General features: G+C 40.4%; 1 protein-coding gene and 1 non-coding gene across 2 annotated transcripts; both read right to left on the bottom strand.

The window, feature by feature from the left end:
• Positions 1-10,890, bottom strand: LOC132343634 (zinc finger and SCAN domain containing 23). The gene is given in 6 exon segments (XM_059880643.1): positions 1-543; positions 7,479-8,096; positions 8,455-8,602; positions 8,849-9,160; positions 9,162-9,256; positions 10,606-10,890. Coding segments are annotated over 5 exon segments (1,350 nt in total). The 5' UTR covers positions 10,796-10,890; the 3' UTR covers positions 1-543; positions 7,479-7,491.
• An 8,121-nt stretch (positions 10,891-19,011) lies between these two features.
• Positions 19,012-19,084, bottom strand: TRNAF-GAA (transfer RNA phenylalanine (anticodon GAA)). The gene has a single exon. It is a non-coding gene; the product is annotated as a tRNA-Phe (tRNA).
• Positions 19,085-19,675: the final 591 nt, after the last annotated feature.

The following is a 19,675-nucleotide window of genomic DNA, read 5'->3' as shown; positions in this document are numbered from 1 at the left end:
AAAGGGGCAGAGGATGGCTTGCCCTCCACTGTTTTAATTCTTTGAATAACTGAGTCCCTCTGAGTAACCTAACCACTGATTTTGTCCGTCTGGGGTGGGGCCGGGCAACTGCACTTCAAACAGCCTAGGTGATTCTAACACAGGTAGACACCAAGAAACAGTGACTTCATCATAGAGCTAAGGTTGCTAGCATGGAAATCTGAATGTGGGTCCAGAGACCTAAAAACATCACAGGGTAATTTACAGACTGTGTTCTTCTCCCAGTTCTCCTTTTTATGGATAGTATTAAAATAAATGAGAACCAAAGGCAGAGATTACCACTGCTTGAGACACCAGTACCTAAGACACTTGAAACAACTGAGATGGAGGGACTTCTAATACGTACTGTGAAGATGAAGAACATCACTTGGTAAAGATGTCTCTGTATCTATCTTTTTATTTTTTATTTTTTCTCTTTGGACACCATTGTTGCCCTCTGATTCGTTTTTGTATTCTCACATTTTGGCCATCCTTTTCCTCTTTTCATCTGTTTTTTGCTGATGCCTAAAATGTGTCAGGAGGAGAAGGGGACGACAGAGGATGAGATGGCTGGATGGCATCACTGACTCAATGGACGTGAGTCTGAGTGAACTCTGGGAGTTGGTGATGGACAGGGTGGCCTGGCGTGCTGCGATTCATGGGGTCGCAAAGAGTCGGACACGACTGAGCGACTGAACTGAACTGAACTGAAAATGTGTCTCAGGGCTCCAAGTCTAAGTGTTCATGAAACTACATATAATTCACAGTGATCTTTGTTCATAGTTTTTAAAAAACTTTTTAATATGGCTAAAAAACAGATCACCATAACTAACACTTGGGTTTCACTTTTCTCAAGTAGGTATGAAATGAGCTAAACTCCAAAATTTCTTTTTAAATCTCAGTATTTTTTTATTCTTGGAAAAGGAGAATCAGAGAATGGCAACCCACACCAGTATTCTTGCCCGGAAAATCCCACGAACAGAGGAGCCTGATGGACTATGGTTCATGGGGTTGCAAAGAGTCGGACACAACTCAAGTGACTTGCATGCATGTATGCATTCTCTGACTATATACTGAAAAGCTCCTACTATACCTTTGATGATTCTACACTGCCTATCAAACAAAGACTCAATGCATTAGAAAAGTGTTCAAGGCCCTCAATCTGGCCCCCACCTACAATCTCCCACTCCTGCACTTCCCTGCAGGAACTCTGTGACCCAGACAAACTGGAAACCCTTTGCCTCTTGAACATGTCTTAAATTAGGGTCTTGCCTCACTCTAGTCCTTCGGCCAAAAACACTTTCCTCTATCCTCCATCTCCCTCTGCAAAGAATCTACATTTCTCTCCATTATTAACTCAACATTTAACCAATGACCCACATATGTTGGTATATATTTTGTATTTAAAAATTCTAAAACAGAAAATCTTCATATTTTATAAAATTTTGACCTTAGGTATACTTTCATTTAGAATCTCCTCAGAAATAACTTCTGTCTTACTAGCAAAATATTAAAAAAATCTTCTACTAGAAGTTACTTTTTTTAAAGGAAAGCAATTGTCAGATACAGAAAATAGGAATCATTTCCAAATATAAAATATGGACAGTCTTGATTCTCCTAGAGTCCTGACCTTCAACTCAAAATTATAGTGAAAGAGAATCTTCAGGGCTCTATCCACAACTCTAGGTAGGTTTTAGTTGCAAGACACTTAGCCATTTCTTCCTCTTTTTTTTTTTTTTGGTTGCACCTAAGGCATGTAGGGAGAAGGCAATGGCACCCCACTCCAGTACTCTTGCCTGGAAACTCCCATGGACAGAGGAGCCTGGTAGGCTGCAGTCCATGGGGTCACTAAGAGTTGGACACGACTGAGCGACTTCACTTTGACTTTTCACTTTCATGCATTGGAGAAGGAAATGGCAACCCACTCCAGTGTTCTTGCCTAGAGAATCCCAGGGATGGGGGAACCTGGTGGGCTGCCGTCTATGGGGTTGCACAGAGTCGGACACAACTGAAGCGACTTAGCAAGGCATGTAGGATCCTAGTTCCCTGACCAGGGACAGAACCAGGCTCCCTGCAGTGGAAGCAGAGTCAACCACTAGACCACAAGGACATTCCCACTTAACCATTTCTTGATGTAGTGTCCACTGTCCTAACTGCTGAAAGGGGTGCTGGACTATCCTTCAAGAACCAATAGCCTATTTAATTGGATTTGAATCAATATTTCTTATACCTTGCTCAATCATAAAACTGAATTTCTTACATCTTGCTCAAAAAATAAAACCAAAAATCTCTTTCAGATTGGACTTTTCAAGGGCACAGGGAGGGATGGATACTGGTCCAGGGAACACCTGAATGAGTTCAACACTAGAGACTTCATAGGTGAATAAAAGGAGCCAGGATGGAAAAGAGAGAAGTGAGGGAGTTTAGAAATGTAAAGAGACAACTAAGAATTTCTTGGTCTGGAAGACTGGAATAATCACAGGAAACAGCCAAGGTCTTCATGCCATTGTCTGTGTCCATGCTCAGTTGCTAAGTCATGTCCAACTCTTTGTGACTGCATTGCCTACAGGTTAAGTCAAATATTATTTCTCAAATAATGAGGAATGTGGATCCTAGATAAAAGAATTAGCATAAGAGAATTAGTACAATCAGTATCAGAAAACAAGGAAAGTTAGTTTGGTGAACTGTAAGTCATTTTAATTGCATGAACCATCATTGCATTCTAAGAGTACATCTGTCTCTACAGCATATATAACATATTTTGTTTCTTGGTGTTTACCAGCTGTTGAGAAAATTAAGAATTTTGAAAAGCTATAAAAAAACAAACAAAAAAACAAGCACAGAACAAATCAAACATTCAACCTTCAATTGCAAATGTAAAAACTCAGTTCATTAGAATACTTCCTCTAAAATCCTAATCTGTTCATATTTTAAATATTTTAAAAGCTAACAAACATGCTGCTTCAGCATCTTGGAGAAGCATTTAAAACTTATGAACTCAAACTATAATAGTATAAATTACTATATAACTATGTGCTCAATTGCTTAGTCGTGTCCAACTCTTTGCAATCCATGGACTGTAGCTCCTGTGTCCATGGGATTATCAAAGCAAGAATACTGGAATGGGCTGCCACTTCCTCATCCAGGGATCGAACCCCACATTTCCTGTGGCTCCTGCAATAGCTCTGTGGATTCTTTACCACTGAGCACCTGGGAGCCTATTATATCACTATATGGAGTATATTATTTAACTTGAGAAGTTGATTTTATTGCAAAACTTATCCTACTATATTTTCTTTAACTTCATCCTAAATCCCTATGTATTTCTGTTGGATAAGAATTTAAAACCTCAAGACACAATAAACTATATACTCTTGAGGAATTTAAGGTTTTCTTCTTCTAAAATTGTTGATAATACATACAATTAGTCACAGGTAGTGACACTAACAGTTTGAAATGTTAGGTTTAAGAATATATAACAGAACAAAATACATTGAAATAAAAACATCACTTATAACTTCATTTCTCAACATAAGCATTATGTGCACTTCTAATCATCCAAATCTTGTTTTTCTAGCTCATGTGGAGGTTGTTAGCTTTTTAAACAGAAAGAGTTTGATGACCAAACTAGGGAAAGAATAAAACAATATACAACATTCTGAAGTAGCAATTTTTCATCTTGTAGGAGTACATTGAACTGTGCAGCACCAACAAATGATATATCACCAACTTGTAAACAGAGTAAGGAGCTTGCTGTTATAAGGCAGAAAATATCTGAAGATTACACTGTTTCATGAAAACAACAAGATGTAGAAGGGTGTGAATAGTATGCTATCATTCTGCGTAATCAAGGGAATAAATTATATTCATATTTTCTTGTATTTACATAAAGAAACCCTGAAAAGTATTAAGAAACTAGTTAAATGACTACCTACAAGGGGAAAGATAGGACCTTTTTTAATGTTTTGATATTAGAACCAGGTGCAGAATGAATTATCTTTTTTAAAAACTCCTTCTAAGTAAATTAAAATTTAAAGTTAAAAATAATCACTCATTAACAAAAATAAATGAAATGCCTCAAATGAGAAATAAGTAGGAGGAATCTTTCTTGGGACTCCACTGTAAATTAAATGGCTGTACATCTATTGAAACAAATAAACGGGCAGGTTTGTTGAGCTAAAAAGCAAAATTGTAATGCCTTGTAAGTGCTCTAAGTTGCATATGGCAATACAATGCTTCCGATGGCTCAGCAGAAAGAGCACTGCACTAAGAGTAAGGAGAGAGGGTTCTAGTTCCAGCTGCATTAACTAGCTGTGTGATGTTACACAGTCACTTCTAGAGCTTCTGTATCCATATCTGTTAATAAAGGGCATGCAGAAATGACGCTGAGGTCCCTTATTGTGTTCTATTACTCTTAAGTTACCTGCATGTGTATATAATATTCCAATCCAGATTGTTATCACCATAGATATTCCACTTCTTTGTCTCCTGGCCTTAGTATAAAGCTTCATAACACTCAGTGTTAGGGAAAGGAGTTTTTTTAATGTATGACTTTGGTAGTAATCAATAAATAGCACTGAGAAGCATGGAGGCTATAAAAGCAATCAGCATGGAAGACCAATCATACTTTTCTCTCTACTTTTGTATATGTCTGAAAATTTTCCTTAACAAAAGGCTAAATAAAAACCCCAAATGCTCAAGTCACAGCAAAAATACAGTTAGACCTATATTTTCACAACAAAGATCTTAAGTGAGATATCAGATTTTTAATAATCAATTTCTTGGTTTTTAACTGAGGGCTGAGTTACTAAACCTCTACAGGGAAAAGCCTTTGTGTATGGAAAGATCCAAGTGCCCCCTTTTGTAGGTTAGAAGGGCAAATTTTCCTATCTTATGCAAATAGAAACTAATCTAATAGTTTATATTATAGATTTTACGGAAATTATTTTTAAATTAATTTTTTAAATACTACCTTTGACTTTTTGTATTCAGGTTGCATATAATTTTTAAGACTTAAATAAGTTTTAAAAAACTAGGATAAAGTTTTCCTGAAGCATATCTAGAAAACTTTTTGGACAGATATGTATGAATTATGAAATCAATGCAATAACAGTGTTGCAAAGTTATGGATGTCACTGACCAAAGAGACTTTGACAGTTGTATTTAAGATACTATGCTTCTCTCAGCCATGAACTCCTTATTGCCAAATTCAGACTTAAATGGAAGAAAGTAGGGAAAACCATAGACCTTAGGTATGACCTAAATCAAATCCCTTATGATTATACAGTGAAAGTGAGAAATAGATTTAAGGGCCTAGATCTGATAGATAGAGTGCCTGATGAACTATGGAATGAGCTTCGTGACATTGTACAGAAGACAGGGATCAAGACCATTCCATAGAAAAGAAATGCAAAAAAGCAAAATGGCTGTCTGGGGAGGCCTTATAAATAGCTGTGAAAAGAAGAGAAAGCGAAAAGCAAAGGAGAAAAGGAAAGATATAAACATCTGAATGCAGAGTTCCAAAGAATAGCAGAAAAGATAAGAAAGCCTTCAGCGATCAATGCAAAGAAATAGAGGAAAACAACAGAATGGGAAAGACTAGGGATCTCTTCAAGAAAATCAGAGATACCAAAGGAACATTTCATGCAAAGATGAGCTCGATAAAGGACAGAAATGGTATGGACCTAACAGAAGCAGAAGATATTAAGAAGAGTGGCAGAATACACAGAAGAACTGTACAAAAAAGAGCTTCATGACCCAGATAATCACGATGGTGTGATCACTGACCTAGAGCCAGACATCCTGGAATGTGAAGTCAAGTGGGCCTTTGAAAGCATCACTACGAACAAAGCTAGTGGAGGTGATGGAATTCCAGTTGAGCTATTTCAAATCCTGAAAGATGATGCTGTGAAGTGCTGCACTCAATATGCCAGCAAATGTGGAAAACTCAGTAGTGGCCATAGGACTGGAAAAGGTCAGTTTTCATTCCAATCCCAAAGAAAGGCAATGCCAAAGAATGCTCAAACTACCGCACAATCGCACTCATCTCACATGCTAGTTAAAGTAATGCTCAAAATTCTCCAAGCCAGGCTTCAGCAATATGTGAACCGTGAACTTCCCGATGTTCCAGCTGGTTTTAGAGAAGGCAGAGAAACCAGAGATTAAATTGCAACATCCGCTGGATCATGGAAAAAGCAAGAGAGTTCCAGAAAAACATCTGTTTCTGCCTTTATTGACTATGCAAAGCCTTGACTGTGTGGATCACAATAAACTGTGGAAAATTCTGAAAGAGATGGGAATACCAGACCACCTGATCTGCCTCTGAGAAATTTGTATGCAGGTCAGGAAGCAACAGTTAGAACTGGACATGGAACAACAGACTGGTTCTAAATAGAAAAGGAGTTCGTCAGGCTGTATATTGTCACCCTGCTTTTTTAACTTCTATGCAGAGTACATCATGAGAAATGCTGGACTGGAAGAACACAAGCTGGAATCAAGATTTCCGGGAGAAATATCAATAACCTCAGATATGCAGATGACACCACCCTTATGGCAGAAAGTGAAGAGGAACTCAAAAGCCTCTTGATGAAAGTGAAAGTGGAGAATGAAAAAGTTGGCTTAAAGCTCAACATTCAGAAACAAAGGTCATGGCATCTGGTCCCACCACTTCATGGAAATAGATGGGGAAACAGTGGAAACAATGTCAGACTTTATTTTCTGGCTCCAAAATCACTGCAGATGGTGACTGCAGCTGTGAAATTAAAAGATGCTTACTCCTTGGAAGGAAAAGTTATGACCAACCTAGATAGCATATTCAAAAGCAGAGACATTACTTTGCCAACAAAGGTCCGTCTAGTCAAGGCTATGGTTTTCCTGTGGTCATGTATGGATGTGAGAGTTGGACTGTGAAGAGGCTGAGCGCCGAAGAATTGATGCTTTTGAACTGTGGTGTTGAAGAAGACTCTTGAGAGTCCCTTGGACTACAAGGAGATCCAACCAGTCCATTCTAAGATCAGCCCTGGAATTTCTTTGGAAGGAATGATGCTAAAGCTGAAACTCCAGTACTTTGGCCACCTCATGCAAAGAGTTGACTCATTGGAAAAGACTCTGATGCTGGAGGGATTGGGGGCAGGAGGAGAAGGGATGACAGAGGATGAGATGGCTGGATGGCATTACTGACTGATAATGACGTCCTGATAGACGTGAGTCTCAGTGAATCCGGGAGTTGGTGATGGACAGGGAGGCCTGGAGTGCTGCGATTCATGGGCCGCAAAGAGTCAGACACGACTGAGTGACTGATCTGATCTCAGCCTAAAATCAGGACACTTTCACTGGCTTTCTCTGGAGCTTCCTATTATAGAGGATTAATTATTAATACTATTGTTCTCTCAGGGACAAAGTAAGAACCAGGACCTGGCTTCCTTGACCCAGCAGTCTGGCATCAGGAAATGTTGCCCTACCTGTTCCAAGGAGCTAGCTGGATTCAGCCATGGGGTGGACTTTCCGATGCTGGATGAGGTTGCAATGGTAGATGAAGTTCTTGCCACATTTGTCACATTTATAAGGTCTTTCTCCAGTGTGAATTCTCTGATGCTTAATGAGGACAGAACGTCGACTAAAGCTCTTACTGCACTGATTGCACTGGTACGGCTTTTCCCCCGTGTGGATCCTGAGATGATGAAAAAGCCCAGCATTCTGGCTAAAGGCTTTGCCACAAACGCTGCACTGATAGCGCTTCTCCCCAGTGTGGAGTCTCTGGTGCTGGAACAGGCCTGACCGCTGGCTGAAGGCCCGCCCACACTCATCACACTCATAGGGCTTCTCGCCCGTGTGCGTTCTCTGGTGCTCAGTAAGGATGGAATTCTGGGTGAAGCTTTTCCCACAGTCACTGCAGACATAGGGTCTTTCCACTGAAGAGCTTCCCCGTTGCCTCTCCAGTCTACCTTCCTGGTCACAGGTCTCTCCATATTCAGGCACTGGAATAGTATCACCATTCAGTTTTTCAGGTGCCTCCACAAGAGATTTCTTTTCTTTAGACAGTCCCTCTATGGAGCTAACTCCACTTCCATTCGTCTCATCTTCTGAAATAATAATTGGATTACTGCAATGTGTGTTCCCAAAAAAGTAATTAAGGACTGGTCAGGAAGGGTGGGAATGGGGGTACAAGCAACCATTTTTCTAATTTACTTTCCACTCTTAATATATACTTGGGCTTCAGTGAGAAGATGCCCTGTTATCACAATTGCCTGTTTATTGTCTACCTCTCCACCAGACTGTAAACTCCCTAAGGGCAAGGACCATGTCTACCTTGCTCATCACTGGCTTCTCCAGTACCCAGCACAATGCTGGGCCCAAAGTAAACAACAAGTAAACATGCTGAATTGATGACCATTCGGGGAATGACTTTAGGCTTCCTGAGCAAATTCTAATCCTCACCAATCTCCTGAATCGGGCCCACCCCTCTCAAGTTCCACTGAGGCCGCTCTTCCAAGGTTTGGAGCTGGCTACTTGATGACTCCTGGGCTGTTCCTAGAGCTGCTTTCTCCTTCACAAGCTCCTTTTGTTCATGATCACGGGCTGGGACCTGGCAAAAATTAAGGACAATTGGAAACCAAATATCAGAGAAGATACTGCAAGGCCTTCTCAGGATCAATGGATAGGAAAAGATGGATCAAGAAACTGGCAAAGAGAAAAGGTGGAGAGATTAAAGAGTCTATTACAGATCAAGTCAGGTATAAAGAAATCCATCTTTTCCTCCTCTTCCTCTTACTGCACTGAAACCCCATGCTTCACCATACAAGCACAAATCCTTGTTCTCCCTTCTTCCCACCTGCTCTCTTGGTTCATCCAGCTCTCTCTCCAAATCCTCCAGCACAATTACCGCCTCTTCTCCACTCACTGGGCGGTGCTCTCTCACCCAGGCCTGGAGCTCCTCAGGCAGGATGGTTAGGAACTGCTCCAGCACCAGCAGCTCCAGGATCTGCTCTTTGGTGTGCATCTCTGGTCTCAGCCACTGATGGCAGAGCTCCTGGAGTCTTCGAAGAGCCTCTCGGGGCCCTGGTGTCTCCTGGTAGCAGAACTGTCTGAAGCGTCTACGAAAGATCTCCCTGGTATGAGGGTTATCTCCTGACAGGCCAGGTTCCTGGCCCATTCTTGTGTGGTCCCCCTTTTTCCTCTTTCACTTTCACTGCTAGAAGTCCCTCGTGCATCTCTGGAGTCTGAAGGGCCAAGGCTGTGGCTATTCAGAAAAAGAATCTAATCTTAATAATTCCCTCTTGATCTTTTCTTCTGGAAATTCCAAAATCTAAAAAATAATTTGCAGGAAAGAAAATGAAGAAAATTCTTTTTGCTGGTAGGCACTGGAAGTATTTATACCCAAATCAGTAACTCTAATGAAGAACATGAATGCATGATTAATAATAATAATGATAATGATTATGCAAATACTGGTGAAGGTAATATAGGAAGGAAAACAAAACCAAAACAATGCCCTCTCCCTGAGATTTATTGAAGGGACTGTTTGATCATCCTGAATGAATCAGCTCAAATAAATCAGTTTGAATATCCTGGGTTTTCCATTTGAATGGCAAGATACTAGACTCAGGCAGTTTTTAGTTGAATGGAGGTAAACAAACACTTTGGTTCCAAGATGTCACAGAAGACACTAAGAATCAAGGAGAAAAAGGAAAGAAAAAGGAGTAGGGAGGGAAAGTAAAGAAGATAAATAAATAGAATCAGGAACAACAAAACAAAAATGTGCCTGGGGAAAAGAAGCTGAATTCTTTGAAGCACGTTAGGTCTGGAGGGAAGAGATGCCTGCTTGGAGCAGGGAAACCTGGAATTGAGACTGATCCCCAGGTACTCCTCCACAGTCTTGGGCTTCACCTTCTGCACTTTAGTCTACTTAATCTATAACATAGGAATCCTAAAGCCAACCTTGTCTACCTCTCTAGGTTGATATAGAAATTAAATAAGAGCACAGATACAGAGCACAAAGAAGCAGGCAGTTTGGTAAACTCTAAAGTATTATAAATTACCATGACTGTGGGGCTTCTCTGGTGGTTCAGTGGCAAAGAATTTGCCTGCCAGTGCAGGGGACATAGTTCAATCCAGGTCCAGAAAGATCCCACATTCTGTGGAGCAACTAAGCCCGTGGGCCACAACTACTGAGCCTGTGCTCTAGAGCCCATGAGCAACAACTATGGAGCCCAAGCACCACAACTACTGAAGCCCGTTTCTCTGCAAAAAAAAGAAACTATAGAACTGAGAAGCTTGGGCACCACAGCTACAGACCAGCCCCCTCACCCACTGCTAGAGAAAGCCTGCATGCAGCAGTGAAGACTCAGAGCAGTCATAAATAAATAATCTTTTTTAAAAATTATCACTACTATGACTATTTTTCTTATAAATTTCAAATATTTTTTCTTATAAATTTTATTGAAAGATTAAATGAATATCCTAGTGATCTAAACACAATGGCAAAAGATCAGAAAGTAGTCAACTGGAGTGGGCTTGGCTCATAGATAGTAAAATGAAGGAAATGTTAGTTTACTATTTTTTAAATACAGAATTTTAGCTCTTTCTTACCTTTTAATTTCTTGGAAACTGTTTCTCTTTGAAGCTCCTCAAGGATGGAGAGTGGGCAACTGTATGTAAAATAAGTGCTAATAAAGAGACAAATGTCAGAATTTCCAATGGTGATCCAGTAACTAAGACTCCATACTCCCAATGCACGAGGCCTGGGTGTGATTCCTGGTTGGAAAACTAGATTCGACATGACACATCTAAAGATCCTGCATGCTGCAACAAAGGTCAAAGATCACGTGTGCTGAAACTAAGACCTGGAACAGGGAAATATATATAAATATTTTTTAAAAAAGAGACAAATGTCTATGACCACTTAACCTTATGAACAATCTTAATCAGGACAGGCAATCTTCTGAAAGAAAAATAATTATGTGACCTAGTGATTTCCAAGCACCATTCTTGGGCACAGGCTTTCAAACTTTTTTTGACCAGGGCCTTTAGTAAGAAATATTTTATATTATGACCCAGAACACATATACATGTGCATATGAGTATATGCTTGTGCATGTGTGATATACACAAACACAAAAATGGAAATAATTTTTTTTTACAAAATACCATGTATACTTACCTTATGTGATATATACTCTTATTTTTAAAATCCTAGTTTTTAAAATGAAAAAACAAAAAACCCTGGTCATAACCCACTATATAGATTACACGACCCACATAGGGATCATGACTATAGTTTTTTAAATATTTTTGTTCTAATTTTAAGTAAAAATACTGTAATTCACTGTAGAAATAACCTACATCATTCATAAGTATTGGCAGGCATCACAAAATTTAAAAAACTAAGGATAGATTATTTAAGTTGTTAGTGAACATTGATCATACTACAACTAAAAGAAAAGTTAAATTCATATTGCCATTATTGGTTATAGTCATCAAAGAAAAAAAAAAAGCACATTGGTATGAGACAGCATCCTTCACAGGTTACCTGTGACATTATCCCCTTCACAAATTTCTAACATCTTTGGCTTTGCTTGACTTCTATAGACCACCTCAGGAAGAGTGGAGGACAGTTTCTACTCAAAAGATAGGATCCCTGAATTCATTTTCCCCCAACTCACCACCACTCTGACCACATTATCTTTTTCTGTTGAACTTTTCATATGCCAATTCATTCATTTAGCAAATATTTACTCAGAGCTCCATATCCAGGTACTTTTGGGCTACAAACAAAAACAGTTTTCACCTCAAGGAATTTACAGTCTTATAACAATAATTGACATTTTACAGTGCTTTTAATGTACTGGGCACCATTTTAGATGCTTTACATATATTAACTCAATTAATCCACAAAGCAACCATGAGTTAAGGTACTATTATTAACCCCATATTGCAGATGAGAAAACTGAGGCATAAAGAGTCTATATCATTCTCCCAAAGCGTCACAAGTAGTTAGTGGTGAGGCTGGCAATTCAAACCCGAAACCTACCTTAAATTCATATTCTCAATCCATATACCACATATCTTCCTCTATGTAGGGGGAAGAAGGGACAGGAGGGACAAAGGGTCAGAGGGGCCAGATGATAATTAATGTATGTCAAGTAGTGATAAATCCTATGCAGAACAATAAATGTAAAGGATATAGTAAGAGGGAAGAAAGGTTTCTATTTTATGTGGGTTAGTCAAGGAAGGCCTTGTTGATAAACTATTATTTGAGCAGAGACCTGAAGGAAGTGAGGAGCAAATCATGGAACTATCTGGAGAAAGACTGTTGCATGCACGGGAACACTGAGTTCTTGGAGGCAGGAACATGTATGCATTTTTCAGGAACAGTTAGTTAACCAATGTGGCTAGAAGAGAGAAGGCAAACAAGACAGAACAGGAGATGAAGTCAGGTTAGGAACAGATCATGAAAAGCCATTATAAGGGTTCTGCCTTGTACTCTAAGAGACGAGGAAAGCTTACTGGAAGTTTCAAGCAAGAGGGGTGATAAAATTTTACTCAGTTTTAATATAAAAACATAACTGGCTGCTGCTACAAAAGACTATGGGAAAGCAGAAGCAGGAAGAGAAGCTAAAGTAATAGTTCAGGGGTGAGATGGTGGTAGCATGAACCAGGTCTGCTGAGCTTGTTTTAGGGTGAGAAATTTTTGGGGTACAAAATTACTCAATTAACCAAGATTGGTTTCAAAGGAATAAACAACCACTTGTTTAGTCAACTTTTCAGGCCCCTGAAAATATTTTTCCCTATTTGCTACCTACTCATCTTGGTTTCAAGTCAAAGCTTTTCTTGTTCACAGACAATGCAACTGAAGCTTTGAGCTCTGCCAACAGAAAACCATTTCTGATATGCACGGGTGCTAAGTCGCTTCAGTGTGTCTGACTCTTTGCGACCCTATGGATTGCAGCCTGCCAGGTTCCTCTGTCCATGGGCTCTCCAGGAAAGACTGCTGGAGTGGGTTGCCATGCCCTCCCCAGGTCATCTCAACCCAGGGATCCAACCCGCGTCTCTAATGTCTCCTGCATTGGCAGGCAGGGTCTTTACCGCTTAGCGCCACTTGGTGCTATTCTGGTCCATGGTGTTTCAAATCTTGACTCAATTTCACTGAGATCAATTTCCCTCTTCTCTGTCATCTTTTCTAACTGATCAAAGCGCAACACCAGCGAGTGGGTGGGAAAACAGGTGTACAACACACAAATGAAATGGCTGCTTCATCAGGTTTGCAGACGGCACACGTCCTCAAGTATATTCCTCTCTCTAAACTTAAATCCTAACTAGAAGTTCAAGATTACTAAGGTGTAAAAGGGGTAGCACCATATTCAAATAAGGGAACTCACTTCCCTTACAATAAAGCTAATACAGAAAAAAAGAGCTGAGTCAGCACGGCAAAGGGTTAAGAAAATGGACTCTGAAGTCAGACTCCCTGGATGTGAATCCTGAGTACACCCCATTACCAGCTGTAAAACCCGGGCTAGTTACTCAACTTCATTTTCTTCCTTGGGCCTTAAAAAAGTAAAAAAGGTGGCGGGACGGGGAAGTAACATACTACTAGTGTCTACCTCATAAAGTTATTAGAACTAAGTTAATATCGGGAAAGTGCTTTGACAGTGCTGGCGGACATGAAAGTGCTATTTAAATATTCGTGTTTTGTTTTGTTTTGTTTTAAATCAAACAGTTGGCAAGAGCCTATACATTCTTGAGTGATCAGACTAAAGAGGCTGTGGCAATGTTATAAAACTGTCGTGCTCATTGTTTAAAATAAGCCCCCAGTAGAGAATGGCAGCCGTGGGAAAATACAAAACCATTCTGGCTATCGGAACCTAATCTTATCCTAGATGCAGGGAAAGAGAGTTCCGAAGGACACCGGTGCTAGGACCAAGTGTTTGAAGTTTCAGGAACAGACGAAGGGGATGGGGGTGGGGACACGGACGCTGACTTTCAACTAACAAGGCCCTTGCAGGTTCCGGGCAGCCTCCTCTGCCCCTCACCTTTCCAGCCAAGCCCTGGCCAAGAAGACCCGCTGCCTCCTCCCCACACCCAGTCCAGAGTCCACAGCGCACAGTCCGGACTTTTCAAAGGCCCTGCGGTAGCCCGACTCCGAAGCCACCGGGCAGCCGCGGGCACCACCTTCGAATCCTTGACAATCTCAGCCTGGATAACGATAAACTACAAAGGCCGGAAGTGCGTCACACCGCGGCTCTCAGGGTGTGTTCCTTCTAGTAAGCCCGGAGGTTTTCACACCTCTGTGGTCGCTGCTCTGAATCCCTGCTAGGCGTAGGGAGGCGCTGGCTTTCATAGTCTCTTTCAAGGGGCTGGGGTGGGTAATACAATAACTGTCCAACACAGTGTTTTCTGTACACTATTTCATTTACACGTACTCACTCACTTATTCTGCATAACAGTCCTGTGGGTTCGGTATAATTATATCCGTTTCAGCTCAGTTCAGTCGCTCAGTCGTGTCCGACTCTTTGCGACCCCATGAATTGCAGCACGCCAGCCTTCCCTGTCCTCACCAACTCCGGAGTTCACTCAGACTCACGTCCATCGAGTCAGTGATGCCATCCAGCCATCTCATCCTCTGTTGTCCCCTTTCCTCCTGCCCCCCAATCCCTCCCAGCATCGAAACCTAAGGCACATTCTGTCTACATTTATCAATTACTATTTCCTGCAAAGAAAGCTTTGTGTGCACCTTATTTTCTAGCACAAGATATTCCAGGCTCATTTTATACTTTTCCTGCCTTAGACCTGGAATCTCCATTGCTCCATGAAGCTGTGGTTCCTTTTAATGTAGAATGATATACAGAAACTAAGATCTGAATTTTGAATAATAAACTCATTGCTACTGGGATAGATCAGTATCCAGTATCCCTATCATTAGACCCCCCCCCCTTTTTTTTTAGTAACACATGCGTGCGTGCTAAGTTGCGTCACTACCGTCCAACTCATTTGCGACCCTAGGGACTATAGCCCACCAGGCTCCTCTGTCCTTGGGGATTCTCCAGGCAAAAATACTGGAGTGGGTTGCCCGGCCCTCCTCCAGGGGATCTTCCTGTCCTAGGGATCTAACCCGCGTCACTTACATCTCCTGCATTGGCGAGTGGACTCTTTACCACTTTGGCCACCTGCAAAGTCATCACTAGACCTTAGGGCTGGAATAAAATATACATATGATAAGGATTTTATAAAATATTTCCAATTCAAATACAACGTCACAGATTTCTTTTTCATTTTCACCATTGCACATATGATCTTCCCTTCTTCCACAGGAAAAAAACCCTGTTCCCAACAACATCCATATAGTCATTCAATTTGGTCTTACAATATATATTTTAAATTTTTTCAAAATTAAAATATCAACACCATTAGCAATAACACATCTACTATGTACAGTTCTAAATTTCTTTGCTTGCTTTATTTGTTCTTGAATTGTATCTCATTAAGGGAGATAGAGTATATATACATAACTTATTTGAATTCTTTTCTCTGTGTAGTTATATTATAAATTTGATATACAGTTAGTCATTTGTTTCTGTTTTATTCAGTTTCAAGATTTGCTTTCCTTTCTTCCTTCTCCTTTCTGAATATGAAAAACAGCTCAAAATTAAAATTACATAAAAAATATATATATTCAGAGTTTTGTTTCAATCCCTAACTCTTTTATCTCCTATATACTCTTGCCCCATTTTTATTAGTTTTATCCTTTCCTTCTTCCTACTTCCTTCTCTTATCCCTTCCCTTCCTTTCTTGTACAAAAACAAACTTTTACCCCTTTATATCTATAAATAATGTTATATATACCCTTTTGCATCTTACTTTAATAGAATAAGCTGGTGCACGTGCATGCTCAGTTGCTTCAGTCGTGTCCACCTCTTTGCGACCCCTTGAACTGTAGCCTGCCAGGCTCTTCTGCCCGTGGGATTTTCCCAGCAAGAATACTGGAATGGGTTGCCATTTCCTTCTCCAAGAATAAGCTGGAAATCATCCTAAATCTGTTGATGGAAATAATCTTTTTCTTTTACTGTGACATGGTACTTCATTGCATTAGAAAAGGAAATAGCAACCCACTCCAGTATTCTTGACTGGGAAAATCTCATGGACAGAGGAACCTGGTGGGCTACAGTCTGTGGGTCACAAAGAGTCAGACACGACTGAGCAACTAAGCACACACACTATTGTTTTTTTAACCAATCTTTTAGGGAGCGTATTTGGATTCTTTCCAGTATTTTGCTTTAACAAATAATGCTGCAATGAACAATGAAGAGAGAAGGGAGATGTCTTTGTAAGCGTTGTATCATTTTGCACTTTCAACAGCAATGTGAGATAGTGCCTGCTTTCACACAACCTCCCTAATTGTATGTTTTCAGGCTTTTGAATATTGCCGATCTGATAGGCCATTAGGTACTGTATGCAGGTCAGGTAGCAACAATTAGAACTGAACATGGAACAACAGACTGGTTCCAAATAGGAAGAGGAGTATGTCAAGGCTGTATATTGTCACCCTGCTTATTTAACTTCTATGCAGAGTACATCATGAGAAACGCTGGGCTGGAGGAAGCACAAGCTGGAATCAAGATTGCTGGGAGAAATATCAATAACCTCAGATACGCAGTTTGACACCACCCTTATGGCCGAAAGTGAAGAAGAACTAAAGAGCCTCTTGATGAAAGTGAAAGAGGAGAGTGAAAAAATTGGCTTAAAGCTCAACATTCAGAAAACTAAGATCATGGCATCCGGTCCCATCACTTCATGGCAAATAGATGGGAAAACAGTAGAAACTGTTGGGGGGCTCTACAGTGGAAACAGTGGCTGACTTTATTTTGGGGGGCTATAAAATCACTGCAGATGGTGATTGCAGCCATGAAATTAAAAGACACTTACTCCTTGGAAGGAAAGTTATGACCAACCTAGACAGCATATTAAAAAGCAGAGACATTACTTTGTCAACAAATGTCTATCTAGTCAAGGCTATGGTTTTTCCAGTAGTCATGTATGGACATGAGAGTTGGACTATAAAGAAAGCTGAGCACCGAAGAATTGATGCTTTTGAACTATGTTGTTGGAGAAGACTCTTGAGAGTCCCTTGGACTGCAAGGAAATCCAACCAGTCCGTCCTAAAAGAGATCAGTCCTGGGTGTTCATTGGAAGGACTGATGCTGAAGCTGAAACTCCAATACTTTGGCCACCTGATACAAAGAGCTGACTCATTTGAAAAGACGCTGATGCTGACAAAGATTGAGGGCAGGAGAAGGGGATGACAGAGGATGAGATGGTTGGATGGCATCACTGACTCAATGGACATGGGTTTGGGTAGACTCCGACAGTTGGTGATGGACAGGGAGGCCTGGCGTGCTGTGGTTCATGGGGTCGCAAAGAATCAGATACAACTGAGCAACTGAACTGAACTGAAAGAATTACAAACTAAATGCTAAAATCCCTGTTAAAAATGAACTCACAGTGCCAAATGTTGGCGAGGATTATGGAGCAATGGAAATGTTCATAAGAGTGTAAATTGGCAACACCGTTTTTGGGAAACTCTTTGGTATATCTACTGAAGTTGAACATATGCATATTCTACGACACAGGAGTTTCACTTTTAGTTATATTGCTGCCAGCAGAGTATATATATTGTATATATATTTACATCTGAAGACACACTTTAGCCACATTTTTTATAGTTCTAAAACCAGAAGCAATCCAAAAGTCCATTAACAGCAAGATGAGTGCAAAATGGAAGTTTATTCATAAAATGGTATACTATGAATGATGAAAGTGAATGAACTACAGCTACAAGCCAAAGTGATAAATTTCACAAACATAATGATGAGTGAAACCAGACACAAAAGATGCATATTTCATGATTCCATTTATATCAAGTTTAAAACAGGGAAAAGGAATCTCTGTGTTAGAAGCCACAACAGGGAGTAAGAAAGGAATAGTTAGGGAGGGAGCACGACTGGGGTGTTCTGGGGAACTGGTAATGTTCTATTTTTTGATGTTGGTGGTGGTTGTGTGGTGATTTCACTTCAGGAATTTCATTTAGCTGTACACCTAAGATTTGTGTACTTTTTAAATATATATACTATATTTCAATAGTTTTTATTTTTTTAAATCAAACCATTTCTAGAGATGAAGAAACTGAGAAATGGATTTAAATTATTTTTCCTCCGGCTTTTAAATATTATTATAATTATTGAAAAATATTGTCATTATTGAAGTTTAGTGAGTTTAAGGACACTCCAACTCAGGAGTTTCATCAGTTCTCATTCTCCGGTTTCCTCTTTTCCTTCTCCTTATTATATTCCTCCCCTCTTGATAACCACTAGACCACTGTATCTCCAGTTTCTCATTTTGTTTCTTGTACCTGTTATCATTCATTCATCCAACTATTCACTGATCTTTTAGCACACATTCATTAAGAGTAGGTACATGCACTTTAGAACTCAAAATGCCATGACTTTATTTAGGACTGAGGCAGGCTGTTGATTACCCACTAAGTAAGTAGCTCCTTTTTATTAGATATCAGAAGTTGCATTTTTTGTCTGTGTCCATCGGCACCTGGAATAAAAATTAACTGAGCAATGAAGTTTGGAGAGCTTCCTAACTGGTGACCACACTGAGATGCAGGAGAGGCATGCCCTGAAAGTGAATGGATGCTCTGCCCACTGCTCCTCCCTGTCATATCTTGCCCTATGCATATCTTGAATTTGGCTATTCCTGAGTTATATTTTTTATAATAAATTGGTGCGTGTGTGCTAAGTCATGTTTGACCCTTTGAGATCTATGGACCACAGCCCTCCAGGCTCCTCTGTCCATGGGATTCTCCAAGCAAAAATACTGGAGTGGGTTGCTGTGCCCTCCTCCAAGGGATCAAACCCATGTCTCTTAGGTCTCCTGCATTGGCAAGCGTGTTCTTTACCTCTACTGGCCTGGGAAGCCCCCAAAAAAGTGCTTTTCTGCCAAAACCTGGGATTGAACCAGGGACCTTTAGATCTTCAGTCTAATGCTCTCTCAACTGAGCTATTTCAGCCCCAAGATAAGTTAGTAAAAGTATGTAAAATGTTCCCTTGAATTTTGTGAGCTATTCTAGCAAATTATCAAATCTGAGGAAGGAGTTGTAGAAGCCCTTGATTTTATAGTTGGCTGGTCAGAAGTACAGGTGGCCTGAATTTGTTATTGGCTTCTGAAGTGGAGGTATGAGAACAGGTAGTTAACTAGATGTGAGCTGAGAAAGGGGGTGGGAGCAAGAGCTAGTGACTGGAAACGGTCCATCTTGTGGAGACAGGAGTCCTAGAGGCAAAGAAAGGCTGCAATAGATGGGCATTTCTGGTCTCTGAATGTCACCTTTTGCTCATTATGCCCTCAATTACAATAAATTTAGCCTTGCAGAAAAGAAGTACCCATTAGGCACTGACACCATGACACTTCTGCTCAAGACCAAAGAGGGGTGAAAATCCCTCTTCCCCTGGGGAAGGTAGAGCTGGGATGAAAATCAAGAGATTTGACCCGAAACCCCTGCCTCTTCAATGAATATTGTCTGTGCAATCATTTTCACATTCCATATAACCAGCTTGCCGAAGGAACTCAGAGCAGCTGCTCATCTGATCCTGCCCACTCTCCC

Source organism: Bos taurus, chromosome 23 (genome assembly GCF_002263795.3).
Source record: "Bos taurus isolate L1 Dominette 01449 registration number 42190680 breed Hereford chromosome 23, ARS-UCD2.0, whole genome shotgun sequence".
In the NCBI taxonomy this organism is placed as follows: domain Eukaryota; kingdom Metazoa; phylum Chordata; class Mammalia; order Artiodactyla; family Bovidae; genus Bos; species Bos taurus.
The sequence above is the reverse complement of the archived record's forward strand: the minus strand, read 5'-3'. Positions and strand labels throughout refer to the sequence as shown.